The following is a 16254-nucleotide window of genomic DNA, read 5'->3' on the forward strand; positions in this document are numbered from 1 at the left end:
GCTAAAGGGAACTTACTGCGTTAAAATGCTCCCTTACTTCCCCACCACAAAAAAAAAAACAATTTTACTACTAAAATCAAAGAACCCACATATTATAGAAGAAGTGGGTAAATTCGTCTTCCATTGCCTAAAAAGAAGAAGTCAAACCCAGTAAAACTAGTACCATGCATGTTGTAGAATATGGGATAATGCTAGACATAGATATAGTCTCACATAGCACTGTATTTTCTTTCTTATGTTGTTTGTAACTGCAATTAGCCCTCGGGCAAGTATTTGCAATAAACTTTCTTATTATTAAAAGAATGACCAGAAAAATGACTTGAAAATCCAGCTTTGCCTCCCTGAAATTGTAATAGATGCCTTTAAACTGTACATTCACAGCTCAATCTTGGCCTCCGTGCCTTGCCCATACTCGTACACATACTGGTGCTCCACCGTGATCAGCGGCGTTGCCACCACGGGACCCTCGGTCTCGTAAGACCAGACCACGCGGCCCGTCTCACGGTCCACGCAGAAGACGGGGCCGGAGATCGAGCCTACATACACGCGGCCGTGCTTATCCAGTCTGGGGCCGGACCAGATCTCTTCACCGGCAGGAAACTTCCATACAACAGAACCATCTGGAAGAAAAAACACATCAGTCTTTCTTACCCCAACATTGTACATATAGGATCATGTCTTAATGGTTGAAATATACTTAAAAATGAAGCACATTCTTAAGCTATACTACATAGTTTTGTACTAAAGGCTGAATAGTCTCATTGTGTGGTTGTTGTCAACATAGCAGTGAAACAATGAATGTGGAACTAGCTTTTAATCAAACCACTGCAAAACTGTATCAACTGGTAAGCAAGGACTTTAACTGTTGGAGCCAATTGATTAAATTGCTGTAGCCTAATGGCAACATCAAAACAATGCAAATTGGCTTGAGTCTATATCACTTTGTGTTGTTGAGAAATGAGAAATGTCGGCATCTTGAAGACAACAAAGAGTATAACTGACCTTCTTGTTTGAGTTTGAGGAGGTTGCCGTCACCTGAGCCGATATACAGGTAACCCTCATTGTCCAGGGCCGGTGACGACTGGATTTCATGATCACCTCCGAACTCCTTCTCCCACTTCAGTTTCCCTTGCTCAATGTCCACAGCCATGACTGACCCTCCTCTTGTGCCTGTGAAATAGAACAGCAGTCCATCATTCTACTTCTCTAGGTAGGGCCAAAAACTGCCTCAATGAATGTAAGCTACAGAGGAGTCCAATTTGATACTGTCTTTGCAGGGACAGAAAGATCTGCTTGCTTGGAGATTATGTCTACATTGAAAAACACCTACTTGAATGGGTGGCCCATTGGGTACTGTCTGGCAAATGGATACTGCCTGGCCAATTTGATACTGTTCCAGCTACCAAAAGATTATTACAGCTTGGAGATTAACTCCTACCCACCAACAAACAGTGTTCCGTCCCTGCTGATGACAGGAGAGGAGTCTATGCCGTCATGGTGCTCCCCGATGTCAAACTTCCTGACCAGACTGCCGCTGTCTGCCAGGAGAGTGTAGATGTGGGAGTCCTTGGAGCTGTAGTACACGTACCGGCCGTCAGGGCTCAGGACCGGGCCGGTGAATATCGGACCCGCTGCTTTGAAGGACCAAACAGGAGCCCCTGTGAAGAAGAAAAAGAGATAAAGAATGTATATGTATGGTTTTATGCTGTTGGTGTTACATGTTCACTTGATATGATTTTTTTTCCTTCATCGACATAGCATCATTTCGAGTGTCAAAGGCATACTATCCTGGGAAAATTTTGAAATCCTAACTCTATTTTGAGGGGGAAATTTTGCTGGTAGATTGAATAGCAGTCAATCAAATATTTTTGAAACAAGCACAAGCGATTGCAATATTGCACACTTAATGTTTAGTAATTCAGGAAAATGGATAGACATGTGTTGCCTATTTCTTTATATTTGATGCCGTACCTGTTTGTGTATCCAGTGCAAAGGCGTTGGAGTTGGTTTCTGCCATTGTTCCGACATACACCAGCCCTCCGTCGTGTGCCAAGGCAAGGTGTATCCAGATCTCTCCGCCCAGGTCACGCGACCACTTCACGCTCCCATCTGGTGTGAAGGCGTACATCTGGTTGCCCAGGGTGCCGATGTAGACCGTACCATCCGGGCCAACTGAGGGGGAGCACGTCACTGCGCCACCTGTAACAAACATAGCAGTGGTACTTCACTGTAATTCCTGATTTTTTTTTCACGGCACATGTTTGCTGCTTTCGTGGTAACAAATGTTCTGCAAACGTATCGTTACCGTCAACAAATAGTTTGCTGATTCTCTTTCTTCTGCACCTGCTGCCATAATGAACATTATAGTTCTGTGAACACCTCAATTTTTCTCAGACCGTAAATTTTTGCTACCGTGAACATGATGTGAGTACGTGTAACAGTATATCATTGAAAACAACAGCTAACCTTCGTTTTGACTTAAAAATGAAAGTAAGTGCAAACACACAAAGTACAAAACACATGAAATTACTTTAAAGCCGACATAATTTTCTTAATTTCAGCATTTTCACGAAAAATAGGTACAGGTGTACTCCAGTGGAGATCTAACAATCAAGTTAAACTTACATTTGATGGTATAAATTCTAAATACTCGGGAAAAAAGCAAAATGTACACATTAAGGTAGAAGGTATTATTTCACACTATTGACAAATAATAAGCTGTCTTACACACCTGTTTTATATCTCCATAAGACGTGCCCATCTTTAGCTTGTAAGGCATTGACATGTCCGTCCTCTGTTCCAAAGTACACCACAGACCGATCAGGGCTGAACGCAGGAGAAGAACCAAGATCCTCGTCTATAGGCAATGGGAGAAATGTTATGAACATGAGTTTAGGATGTCTCTCTTACCGGTGTACCAGTCTGTAGAAGCAGTGCCCTTGTGTCTGCAGTGTTTTATTTTCCTCTTGCAGATTAACTGTTGTGTTCAGCACCAAGGACAGGCGAAATGTGTGTGTGTATGTATGTGTGTGTGTGTGTGTGTGTGTGTGTGTGTGTGTGTGTGTGTGTGTGTGTGTGTGTGTGTATGTGCGTGCATGCGTGCGTTTGTGTGACAGTGTGTGTGTTTCCTGTGTGTTTTGTGTTCAGCACCAAGGACTGGCATGTTTTTGTGCATGGATGGGCAGCTATGTAAGCATGGGGGGGATACTGTCCGGCAAAAGCGATTACAAGATTACCATTGCCATTGCCACTCTCTTATTGCCCGTGTTGTAATTCACTTTGACTAACCTGTAGTAAATGTCCACTTCACTTTTCCAGTTTCCCCATCCAAGGCAAACATTGTTCCACTGTCAGAACCGACAAAAATGGTCTCATCTTTCGGATTCACAGGCTCAAACAACTTTGTCCTCTTCTGATGTTCACTGTTCTTCTGTGCTTGGACGTCTTCTTCTTCTTCTTCTTGTTCACTGTCATTAGAGCTCCCTATAATCCTGTTCCACTCTTTCTCATCTGTGTACACGGAAGGTAGACCATCCTCGTCTATCTTTACCGGCGCGATCTTTTCATCAACAACACGGATGCTGAGCTTGTTCAGTTCCATATTAAGCACCTCGAGGTTGTTCAGAATGCGCTCCGTCTTCACAGACTTTGGGATGATGACAACACCTTTCTGTAAGGCCCATCGGAGGACGATGTTAGCCACGGGGATGTCTAAGGTTTTGGAAAGTTTTGCCAAAATCGGACTGGTCAGGACGGGGTTCTTTGCCTTCTCCACCTTTTTCTTCCTGAACATCCACTCCGTCCACATGCCTCCCAGCGTGCTGTACCCCTGGTACACGATCCCGTGTTGTTTGCAGAACTCTCTCGTGGCCTCGTCACGGTAGAAAGGGTCGAACCAGTTCTGTACAACGGACACTGGAACTTTTGCCATGGCCAGCAGCTTCTCCAGGTGTTTCGGGTAGAAGTTGCTCACGCCCAGGCTGCGAACTTTGCCCTCGTTATGCAGCTCCTCCATGGCCTTCCAGCTCTCCTCCCATGATGCTTTGGGCTCACCCGGTTCACACTGGTAGTGAGGGTCGCTGCAGTCTCGGTCGTGGATCAAGAGAAGATCGATGTAGTCCACGCCAAGTTTCTTAATGGAGTCCTGAACTGTGCTGAGTGTTAAGTCTCGGCCGAAGAATCTCGGGGAAAGCTTAGTGACGAGGAAGATTTCTTCTCGAGGGATGCCTGAGTCCTTTATGGCACGGCCGACTTCTTCCTCAGAGTTGTAGCGGTAGTACGACTGTGCTGTGTCAATCATCCTGCAAAGTAGCAACAGCAACAACAAAAAAGTTTACCAAATGCTAAGATGGTATGGCCACCTACAAGGAATGGACAGTGAGAAGTGGACTAGAAAGACAATCACACAGTACGTGGAAGGCCAAAACCCACGAGGTTGACCAATGATTGACAATGTAAGGGAGGATTTTCATCACCTTAACCTACACAACGTCAACCCATAGGATAGACGCGAATTGGTTGCCATCGATGATAACACTACCTCTTGGTACGACAACCCATTCGCAAGGGTTTATAATTAGCATGTGTAGGAGTGAGTGAGTGAGTGAGTGAGTGAGTGAGTGAGTGAGTGAACCATAGCTTACCTGTACCCAGCCTTCAATGCAAACAGCACCAGATCATATGTCTTCTCCATCATCCCAGCCGTCCCAAGGCCAAAAACAGGAACTGCAAGAAAGTCAGAGCGTCAAGATTATTCATAATACTACAGTAATGTAATTCACACTTTGTGTTTACGGTACCAAAATTTCCCGGTTTGAGAAAAATGGAGGTATTCAAAGAACTATATGTTCGCAGTGGCAGCAGAAGAACGTCGACGGTTGATTTGTTTGTGGTAATGATACGTTTGCAGTACAGAAGTGACTGTGAAAACTGTGAGCATAGAAGTTACAAGTTGAGAAAACAAAACTCAAACTGTTAGCTTTGAATTCAAGAGAGAAGCTCAACATCCTTCAGTTAGTATTTGATAAAAAGTCTAATTGACAAAAAAATTATCTTTGTCATATTTGATGCCAAAGACGACAGCATGCGATACATTTTCATATCAAAGATATTAATGTTCCTCTAGGACTGCGATACATACTTGTGTGTCCACTGGGCATCCTGAAATCTGGCATGTGAGCCTCAGGGTTTTCCTCTACATTAAATCCCATGATCCTTTTCAACACGTCCTTGTCTAGGATCGGTTCCCCGTCTTCGTGAATCTTCACGGGAACGATGGCATGATTGATATAGGCCATGTGGGACTCACTCAGGTCCTGGTCAAGAACATTAAGGTTGTTCAAGATGTGCTTCTCGGTCACGGCTTTGGGGATCACCACAACGTCCTTCTGTATGGCCCAGCGTAGAACGACGTTGGGTACCGACTGGTCCATGGAATCGGCGATGGCGAGGAGGTCGACATTTGTGAGGACGGGGTTAGCTATCGGTGGGTCGAACGTATCCGGCCACACCGTTCCGAGCGTGCTGTACCCCTGGTACACGATGTCGTGCTGGCGGCAGAACTCTCTCGTGGCCTGGTCCTGGTAGAACGGGTCGAACCAGTTCTGCACCAGGGAGACAGGCACCTTCGCCATGTCCACGAGTTTGCTCAGCTGTTTGGGGTAGAAGTTGCTGACCCCCAGACTCCGGATCTTTCCCTCTCGGTGAAGCTCTTCCATGGCCTTCCAACTCTCTTCCCACGATGCGTTGGGATTATCCAGGGGGCATCTGTGATAACCGTCGTCACCGTCCGCAACCTCCTCCTCACAGTATGGAGAGTGGATCAGGAACAGGTCGATGTAGTCAGTCCCCAGCTTCTCGAGCGACACGTCGACGGACTTCTTGGTTGGACCGGAGCCGAAGAACGTTGGCGCCAGTTTGGTGATGATGAAGATGTCCTCTCTGGGAACGCCGGAATCCTTGATGGCTCTGCCGATGGACTCCTCTGAGTATGTGTAGGATTGCGCTGTGTCGATCATTCTGTTCAGATAAGAAAAGTAGATACATGTACTGTTAAACAACCAACCAACCAACCAACCAACCAACCAACCAACCAACCAACCAACCAACCAACCAACCAACCAAACAAACAAACAAACAATCAATGAATCAATCAATCAATCAAACAAACAAACAAACAAACAAACAAACAAACATTTACTCCCATGTATGTTAGCATAGTGTGACCGTCACAGATTTCACAAACAGGACTCTTTTCTATCAGCAGACAGTCCTGTTATATCATAGATGCACTACCTGTAACCTCACCTGTAGCCAGACTTGAGCGCAAATAACACAGCGTCATATGTCTTCTCATCCATCTGTGCTGTACCCAACCCAAGAACAGGGACTGAAAATGAAAAGAAACATATTGATAAGTAAATTGTTATGTCTAATACTAGTTAGGCCACACTGATGTAATTTTATGAATAAACCTGCGCGCATTAATTTTTGCCTGTTATAAAAAATCACTTACAACAATTAAGACTGGTGCCATCCTCTGTAGTCCACGGTAGCTAATAGCTACAGCAACAATGGGAACTGGCAGTACCTAGGCCTGTCGTAAAGTAATTATGTACTATTTGGTCTAAATCTGAGTATGTCATCCATTTAAGTCATTGCGGCCTTATTAAGAAGTTATACATGATAGATTTTTTTTGTTTCTGACTGTTTCTAAGTAATTAAAGTTGATATATACATACATATATATATATATATATATATATATATATATGCCTCACACTGTTATGAAGTTATGAATTTCAAAAACTCTTACTAGAATATCCACTAGCCATCGTCTTGTCTGGAACAGGTTTTGCCTCCTCGATTTCACCAGTATTGCTGGTGGTGAGCCATATTTCCTTCTTCTCTTGGGACAAAGATGCTACAATCTAAAGAACAAGGCATATTTTACAAAGAAGAATCATGACAACAGAACGTTGTGTTGTGAATGGAAATAATTGCCAATTTATGTATTTCACAACAAACGAACAAGAATGATGACAGAAGTAAGAACCCTCCACACCTTTCGGAAAAGGGTAGGGGCAAACTGCCCAAATGTGCGAATTGGTCCAAATACTACTATCTGGAAGTTAGTGTGATTCACTACAAATCACCCAGATGGAGGCCTAGCTGATGAACCCCCGTCTCATAAGAATTTAGTCACGTCTCATAAGGATTTACATCATCACCAGGACTCTGGGATGAAAAGTCAGAATTGGCACAGTAAAGGAGATCCTAACCAAACAAACAAACAAACAAACAAACAAACAATCAATCCAACAAACAAAGTCTGATCTAACCTGAGACAGAGGCGGCGGAGGTCCTGGCTTACAGCTGGTCTCTTTAGGTTGCTCCTCCACGCACCTTGAGAACAGCTCGCTGGTCTCAACAATCTGCAGCAATGTGTTGTACTCTTTCTCTGCTCTTGCATTGCACTCTGTAAACTGCTCAAACCAGATACTGAAGGCGATGTTCGGGTCTTCTTCAGAACGTACCTGTCATGTGTAGGAATATTTTATGCATTATTCAATGCATATATCGCATTTAGAAATTTTACCAAAGACTACAATGTAACCCCCATTAACATTTATCCACTGGGTATATATATGTGGGATTGAATGACCAAGCGGCTATGTCAGTAGACAGGGGATTGAGAAGGCACTGGTTTGATTCTTTTCATCCCTGGTTAGACATTGGGTTATTGCGAATTTAGGCACTTTACACAACTTTCCTACTTCGGTTGGGTAGGTAAAAAAGGTAGGAAACAAAGGTATATATAAGGGAAAAAGCCGCAAGGTGCCATCTACAAAAAAAAGACTACCTCAATAGAGAACAGTAATTATAACAGAGAACAGTAATTATCATGAAAGTTCATCTGTGTTGGTAGTAATCATAGTAAAATATTGAACTTTATTCCAACTCACAGTTTACAGAGAGATCAAATTTTCAGCGACCACTGTCGCCTTCATCAGGATAATTAATGATCAATCACTTCATAACGTAATCTCGCAAGAGACGGTTTACAAACACGTGACCTTAATCACATGCGCCTTTACTGATACGTGACGTAAGCAATTGATGAAAAGTGCCAAGAGGACAGTAATCTCCAAGCAGATGCTATGTTGGCAAGGCAGTATCCATTGACGAAGATGGCTACTGGACACTCCTTTTAGATCTGGCCAATGTATACTGCCTTGCCACCGTAGGATGTGCTTGTAGATTAGAGAATAGCTGCTCAATACCTTGAATGTCAACATATGAATTACGTACGTACCTGGTGGAACCAAAACTGTGGAATAAATAACATGTCCCCTGCCTCTAACTCAGCAATGGAATAGTCCACCTCAGCGACAAGTGGATACTTGACTAGGTCTATCTCCTCTGGGTCCAGGGGGGCCAACCCTAAACATCATACAACATTTAGGACAACTAAAACATAGTCATTGCTTTTGCAGGACTTTACCCAAGGTAGCAAGTCATGATACCCAAGCTTATGTGTTTTTCTACCAGGATGCTTCGGTGAGGTCTTTTTACCCACCGAGTTTGTCAGAGATGACAAATTGGGCAAAATTTTTTGTCCATCATGAGAAGCAAAATTCCGTCAAATGATGGAAAAACTGGCTGAACACTGGTGTATACACATAAACCCACCTGGTAGCACGGTGAAGTTGTTCATGTACAGGTGTCGGGAGAACTTGGGGTGGCTCACCAGCACAGATTTCCTCCCTGACACCACTGTCAGGATGTTGTCCAATCCGTCATGGTGAATAACATAACTGGTGTTCCCTGAGCTGTACAGCAGGTTTATACTCGTCAACTGGGGAAAACAACAACACATCATCACTTAACCCTGCAAGTGTTACCTGAACTGTACAGCATGTTTATTTTTATCAGAATTGATAATAAGAATTGATTGAATGCTGTATTTGCATTTAACTTCAAGACAACTACTACAAAGCATTTACCCAGAACAGAGGCATTATATCAAGTCTTTGCTCAGAGTTATGATTCAATGAAAATTGCTTTTGTTGCTATGACACAAACGTTCCTTGATATGAATATGATGTAAATGTGCACTATTGCATTGCCGGAAAGTGTTTTCCCGTTACACAAAGTCAGTCACTAGACATACTTTTCGTTCCAAACTGTTACGATTCATACATCTTAAGTCACAAAAGCAAGTCAAGATGAAGGAAGTTATGATTCATTGTTGGAAAGCTTAATGCCTGTTAGAGGCTACAAAATACCCCAACCCTGTTACTTACCAAATCACTTGGCTCATTACAGGCCAGAAAGCGTGGCAGTTCCATGTCTTTGTACATCTGACTCGAGATGCTCATCGGAGAATCCAGATAGACCGGCTCATCCCGGTACATCTTCAAGAAGTCTCGAAACTTCATTTTCTTCGTGAAGACAAAGCTGCCTTTCCAGACCTTGCGGAAATCTACCTCGAAGACTTCGTCTCCGAATGCTTCGGTGAGGTATTGGTCGTTCCCGGGCCATTTTTGAGCCGCTGGCCAGTGAGCAGCTCCCCCCTTAATGAGGACGGGGATGTGTTTGCGGACGTAGTCGCGGTAGAACGTCTCGGGGTCAGGGACGGCGTCGATAGTCTCGACCGTTCCAGACGGCGGCTTGTGACAACCGAAAGGCTTCATGTGGCATTTTTGCAGGACTTGGCTGTCCGCGGAGACATCGCAACGTCGCGACGCTACAAGCAGGGTGACGAGGATGACAAGGTGCCTCAGACAGGACCTGTACACCGGTGATCTACTGTGTTCTCGCATGTTGTAGGATGATGTACTTTAGATGATCATTTCAACCTGGACAGACAATTTGGAGGAAAAAGTTGCTTGTGGTCTCGGACTGGAGTTTTTTTTTTCACGATTTTAGATCCGGCGGACACCCTCAGACCGAAGGGCTACAACTCCGCCAAGAAAAGTACGCCGGGAAATCTCATTATATCAGTCAACGGAGGTTTCCAGCCGGCTTCCGATAGAATTTTGGTTATTGTCTGTTGACTCTATAATTTGGGTAAAAACTGTAGTCTAACGAAAATTTTGGATACGAAAAATATAGTTTTTTTTTTGCATTTTTTTCAACGGACTTGTCTGGAAAAAAACGAATTTTCCCGGGCTAACGGCTTATATGCTGAAATAGCTTACTACTTCCTGTTTCTGAAAAACGGAAAAAATATAGGTTGTTGCGATAAGTTTTTCGCAAAATCCGCTCACGCGACTGCCTTGAAATTCCACATAGAACGCAGCTATTTGGGTCATCAGGCGACAAACCGCATCACCCTTGCTCGCGGACTAATACCAAAAATGCTTCGCTGGCCGTCCAGCTTCACCACGCCGAAAAACACTACAATCCCAAGGCTTTTTGATCAATTCAAAACCTACTTGAAAATCTACAACGATAACCGAGCCATGGGGAGCCAAATCTAGCGTGACAACCTCGCAGATCCGACGATTTACTGCGCACTATTTTTGTGACACAGACAACCATCGTATATAGTCCACCGTACATGTATGTCAGCTACAGTCGCCCAGGGCAAACTATGCATAGGCATTACTGAGAAATAAGGAGGTGACTAGTCTAGTTAGTATTATCCTTATGTACTAGTATAATATATGAGCCCCGTATTGCCTCTATTGCGTGTGCCGGCTTAGTGTTTGCGGGCTGGTTTACGGGCTGCAGACAACAATTCAGGGTTAAACAGGTACATTTTTGTTATGTAAAGAATAGTAACATTAAATACATGCTAAAACACCGTGTATACAAGTACTTCTTAATATTTTCCCTTTGACATTTTCCCTTTAAAGTTTAAGGGTCGCCCAAACACCAACTGCTGTGAAACATAATTCATTTTACTTACGCTCTGTGAGCTTTTGTTTACGCTAAAAAGGCATTAAACAATCTCATTAACATTAACAGTAAGTGCGTTAAACATTTTCAACATCAAGGCCCATGCGAGTTACTTAAACACACTGTTATATAAAGATTGTCGTCCAAAATATCGTCGAAAATCTCAAGGAGGGAGGAAAGCAAAGATTTAACCCCAAACTCACCTGTTTCCGACGCGAGGAGCACCTGATAAACCTGTTCTACCGGTAACCATTCTAGCTGGCATTTTGCATCACAAGCTTGTCGTACGCACGTGTAGTTATTTACGACAGTAGTCGGTTTCCGGCACATTGTCGACCGCGAAGCAGCGACATCTAGCGGTTCTATATCAAACCGATACGGATCGCTCGGGCGGTGCATGCCCAAGGAAAGAGTCGATCAGCGGCCTGTGTACCAGCAATATCCCGAGCGTATTCCGGCAGCTATAATGTTAGAATTTTAGGCTTCTGTATTGCTCCTCACCTTTCCAACACTTTGAGCTAAGTAAGACCTACGATCTAATAAATACTATAGTCTCTACAATAAACTTATAAGTTTGTAATCGAAAAGAAAGTTAACTTGAAAAGGCAATGATCAATATTGGTCAGAATACGGGCAGTTTTACCACGTAGGTCGTCAAACAAAGGCGAGAATTTACACTCTAAACCTTTTATAATGGGGTGGACTACATAAGGTTTTACTTCTTGTATACTAGTAGTTCTTAGTCACATAAAGTTGGTCTCCATCTCTTAAATTATTCAACTCCACGCTGGCTGGCGGTCGCACTGCTGTTAAGGTATTTCACAGACGGATGCATTCAGCTGTTCCACAAGTGATACCTGTAATATCGCTACCGCTACCTATGGTAGCTGTGCACGACATCAATTGCACCGACAGTTCTACTGCAGTGATCGGCTGGTCCTATTACCTTCCATCGCTCGTGATCGGATGCGCTTCTCAATTATTCACCCGTGGTCCATGCCAGGCGGCCGTACATACCCTCCAACAGGGCTCGAAATATTTTTTTCTGGTATGTGCAGAAATGCACGTTGGCAAAAATATTAGAAAAAAATGCACCTAAATTGCCACAGAATACATGAGTTTGTAAAAACTAAAATTGCACCTAAATTGCCACAGAATACATGAGTTTGTAAAAACTAAAATTGCACCTAAATTGCCACAGAATACATGAGTTTGTAAAAACTAAAATTGCACCTAAATTGCCACAAAATACAGGAGTTTATACAAGAATAAGTGACCAAGCACGAACAATGCAAGCACTTGTATTTATTTGCCAATTGCTCAACAGTAATACATAGGGATAGAGACTTCTGCTGAATGGCCATGTTAACAGATTACGATAGAATAAGATATCGACATCGCTGGCTGAGAGACATGACTATTGACTGTGCATGTGATGATGAGCAGACTTGATAACCAATGTATCAACGTTAAGTCCCCTTTCTTTTCAAGTTTCCCTTTATGTATAAACTTCGGAGATATGCAGTGCAAATGCATCATATATAGGTATTTTCTAGGTTCAAAATTGCACATTCCAAATATTTTTATGAGCAAATCTTGAAGACCATGTTCATTTTGCATATAGCACCCGGGTGTTTCGAGCCCTGACTCTGATATCATAGCAAACGTTGTTTCGCAGGAGAGGACGATTTGGGTAGCCTCAATAGAATGCCAAAAACTGGGGGGTTTTGGGGTCTTCAGGGTCTTTGGGATGTTTTATGTGCTATTTTCTGATTGCATATAGACAACATAGCCGGCCTGGTTGAATTACCCCCGTTTTAGAACTGGGCTAATCAGAAAACAGCCGAAGACCACCAAACCCCCAGTTGTATAAGCCTGCTACGGACGCTAGATTTGGGCTCGTCCACCCGTGGCGCATCCCTACAGCTTGCCGCTAGTTCCCCGCGCCGCCCGTACAAGAGGAGGGCTTGAGAACACTGCAGCGTCTCACTGGCAAGTAAAGCGCCTTCCAGAGCGTTCGCAGCGGTAAAACCTGACTTCATTCGCTGTGCTACTGTATAGTTTTGCGTGTGGAAGAACCGGGGTATATCGGTGCTGGATACAATAAGAGGAACGGTGTACGGAATGGATACGGGGATGGGAATTCAAAGAACAGTTCTCATCGTTACTGTGAGCTGCGTTCTGGCTTCCCTTCACCAAGGTAAGGTGTACGAGTACTAGATTGTAGTGAATGTTTTAGTTAGGGGGATTACTGTTCTATGATACGTTCTAGATCTATTGATAGGATCTTTTCATAGGGTTTCAGTTAGGGTGGTTGTTGTTCTATCATTGGGTGCGTTCTCGCTATAGCATAGTCGATAGAGTCGACTACACGGGTTTTACAGAGGTATTGCTCACAAGCATTATTTTATAGCTATTAAAAGGTAAGGTATTTTAAAGCAGCTCTTTTCTCGAGTTATCACTGGCTTGCAAGGGTCACGTCCATGGATAGATGGATGGCAAATATGTCTCTGTGTGTGTCGCTGTTTTCCTGTTATGTTTTGCGGTACAACATCACCAACCCATCACATTTCGGTATGACAAAGTATTTTTGATCTTTAGCTCGGAAAAATATGTTAGAAGGGGTCAATGGCCACGTCGAGATCAAATGACTTTTTTCTTTCGATACGTGTCATGGTCGGCAAATTTACCAACTGATAACGAAATTACGTGGCGTAAATCCATCGTTTGGGCGCATTTGTAGAAAGTTAAGACCCAGAAATGATAAATCAGATGTCTGTTCCTGTAAGGCTCCTGCGATTTCACGGCACAGTGCCGACACCACGCCGCGCAGGTGGAATCCCTCACAATCAATAGAATTATCACGCTCCAAGGACGGGGCGAAACACGGAGAGAAGAACGGGCTTCCCTTCAACACACCTGCCTGCTATTTTATAGTCCACCACGTGAGATGTTTCTAGCCTCTACCAGGCCTCGGGAAGCGACTGGAAAGAGTAGAAATATTGGTCAAATAGACAGATGATACTCATATCCCAGGGGAGTTGGTCCGCGATAACGATAGGAGTACATTTGCTGCTGTTCTCTTAGCGCGGACCAACTCCCCTGGCATATCAGCTGTCGACATGTTTTTGCAGTTGGCCAATTTCTACTCTTTCCAGCCGCTTCTGGAAGCCAACAACAGGCTAATTAAGACACATCTACAATCGGTTCTCCCTAGCTCCAACAGTGCTGCATGAGCTGTAGTATAGCCAAGTTAGTTGGGACATAAAGGTAGAAGGTGCATTTCACTGAATCACGTATACGTATTACCTTAAGTTCTATGCCTGGATGGGCTAGCATTGGATCAGGAACGGTTCTTGATGTGAATATTGTGACTGGTTTAGCAACATGACTGAAGTGAAAAAAATTGTACATAAATGTCACTACAGGATCACTATGCATGGATTATACATAATGCATGTAGTCTCTCAGAGTTGTTCAAGCCATTTGGACTAGCTATGTATACCATTCGTGTACCAGCTTTCAACACTATCCGTGCGATTTAGAGCCGCCTCACTCATCCCGATATTGATATAGACAGTAGCAATTTGGACTTTTGACAAACGTGAAGCAAAGTTTCTATTTCATGCAACAGTAGCTTCTCAGCGATAGGTAATTCCCGTAAGGCGCGTACGTCGTAACCAATTTTTAAAAGATCTATCTCAGAGTTAAATGCAATAAAAAGTGGCGACTGCTCTTCAGATGTCATATCTGTACAATCCATATTTGGGCCTAGTAAGCTGGTTAGTGTTATCAAACGTTTAACCATTAATTCTATTTACTTGTGAGAAAATCCAGGTCATCACTCAGGAGTAGTCAGCTGATCGCATGTAGATAATGTCAGAACGTGCCCTCCTTCTGAATGTCGAAAAGGGCATTTCAATTTGTAGAAAAGTGTAGTGCTTTTTGGTCCCTATTCACCGGGACCATCGCCTTCATTAAGTGGGGAATCACTGCTTTCAAAGGACTATTTCCAAATTGTCATTGTTCGACCCTGTTTTTAGCAAGGGATCGTCTATAAAGTCTCTGGTGATATGAAAAGAAATTTTAATAAAATACGTCCATTGATATATAAAGAGTAATGTAGAGTGTATCGATAGGATGGTCTTTCCTGCACGCCTATTCTCAAACAATGAAAACAAATTCAGATACTACAAGTGAGAGAAGACAAACATTTGCAAGTTGGTGATTCACTCCATGATCCAAATCACCCGGATGGAGGTCTGGCGAACCCCCGTCTCGTAGTAGCTACACGATGATTTAAATCATCACCAATGCGGAATCCAGGGAGATTAGTGTGAAATTTATGTAACACTAATGATATCCTAATAAAACAAACAAACAAACAAACAAACACGAGCAGTAACGTTCTCTAAAATAAGGGCGGGGTGGAATAAGAATGTTATTTATTACCGATAGGATCAAAATTGATCTTAATAGGGATCACGACAAGCACAGAAAGCAGGCCCGGCTATGTCCAGGCTTTTGGCCGGGAGTCGCTTTGAATGCGTGAATATATGGCGTTGAAAACACGCAGATGCGCCCAAATCATATCTCCGAAGAACAGCCTGAATCCACCGCCAGGCCATTTCCATCTTCCTGCTCTGTTCTAAATCTGTCTTCCGGCCGACTGAAAAGAACACGTCAGGAGTGAAGAATGACCTGCAGGAATTCTATGTAGTGTTGACGTTACACGGCTAAGGGGAGGAGACCAGGTTTACGTGCGCCTAAATGGAAAGACGCGTGGCGTTAATACACATGTCCAACTGTCCCGAAGCCTTTCCAATAGGGCAAAGAATTATTAGTCACTACGAGACCGACAGAAACATATTATTTCGAACAGTTGCCACAATTTCCTCCTCCTTTTAACATTTAGAAGAACACTTTAAAAGACTAACGTTTCTACTCAGATCACAAAACCCACTCATTAGGCCACAGCAAGTAATTTTTATGGATGACATCAGCGCGCGCATTAATTTTCGAAAAAAAAACAAGAAATTTTGTTGCCTTCTGACAGTGGTCACCATGCCGAAAATGGATAAAGATGTCTGTTGCCATGCCGGAAGGTGGATGGTAGTGGATCGTGGATCGCTGTGCCTTAGTTTCTTTGCAATGAGCCTTCGGGCATCATTTGCAATTAAAAATATGACTGGGAAAAACGGCAGAGGTATTGTGGTTCTGAAAAATGATTCCATCTCATACAACTTTCATTTGAAAATGAAATCAGCTCGCCAGACCAAGGTCTCCTCTGCTTCAAATTATTCTGCATTTGTTAATCTCCAAGCAGATCCTACGGTGGCAAGACAGTAT

The 16254-nt window shown here is 43.4% G+C and overlaps 1 protein-coding gene across 2 annotated transcripts; it reads right to left on the reverse strand.

Annotated features, from left to right (window-relative positions):
* Positions 1-260: 260 nt before the first annotated feature.
* Positions 261-11204, reverse strand: LOC109479914. Of its 2 annotated transcripts, XM_019781972.1 has the most exons (15): positions 11109-11204; positions 9306-9860; positions 8692-8857; positions 8315-8442; positions 7341-7535; positions 6815-6929; positions 6307-6388; positions 5141-6018; positions 4644-4725; positions 3289-4301; positions 2732-2857; positions 1972-2199; positions 1443-1658; positions 1003-1170; positions 262-620 (listed from the first exon to the last, which is right to left on the reverse strand). In XM_019781972.1, the coding sequence occupies exons 2-15, from the start codon at positions 9822-9824 to the stop codon at positions 376-378; spliced, it is 4161 nt and encodes a 1386-aa protein (XP_019637531.1). In that variant the 5' UTR covers positions 9825-9860; positions 11109-11204; the 3' UTR covers positions 262-375. The 2 variants fall into 2 exon arrangements, with proteins under 2 accessions (XP_019637532.1, XP_019637531.1); XM_019781973.1 differs by lacking the exon at positions 11109-11204 and having other exon boundaries at positions 261-620.
* Positions 11205-16254: the final 5050 nt, after the last annotated feature.

Source organism: Branchiostoma belcheri, unplaced genomic scaffold (assembly GCF_001625305.1).
Source record: "Branchiostoma belcheri isolate BF01 breed outbred unplaced genomic scaffold, Haploidv18h27 scaffold5, whole genome shotgun sequence".
Taxonomy (NCBI): Eukaryota; Metazoa; Chordata; class Leptocardii; order Amphioxiformes; family Branchiostomatidae; genus Branchiostoma; species Branchiostoma belcheri.

Bases quoted from the DNA above. Each gene is read 5' to 3' on its own strand.
- LOC109479914 (XM_019781973.1), bottom strand. From the start codon at position 9,824: ATGCGAGAACACAGTAGATCACCGGTGTACAGGTCCTGTCTGAGGCAC. The intron at 2,200-2,731 runs GTGTGTAAGACA...TGTTTGTTACAG, and splicing joins CTTATGGAGATATAAAACAG to GTGGCGCAGTGACGTGCTCC. The intron at 1,171-1,442 runs GTGGGTAGGAGT...TCTATTTCACAG, and splicing joins GGACGGAACACTGTTTGTTG to GCACAAGAGGAGGGTCAGTC.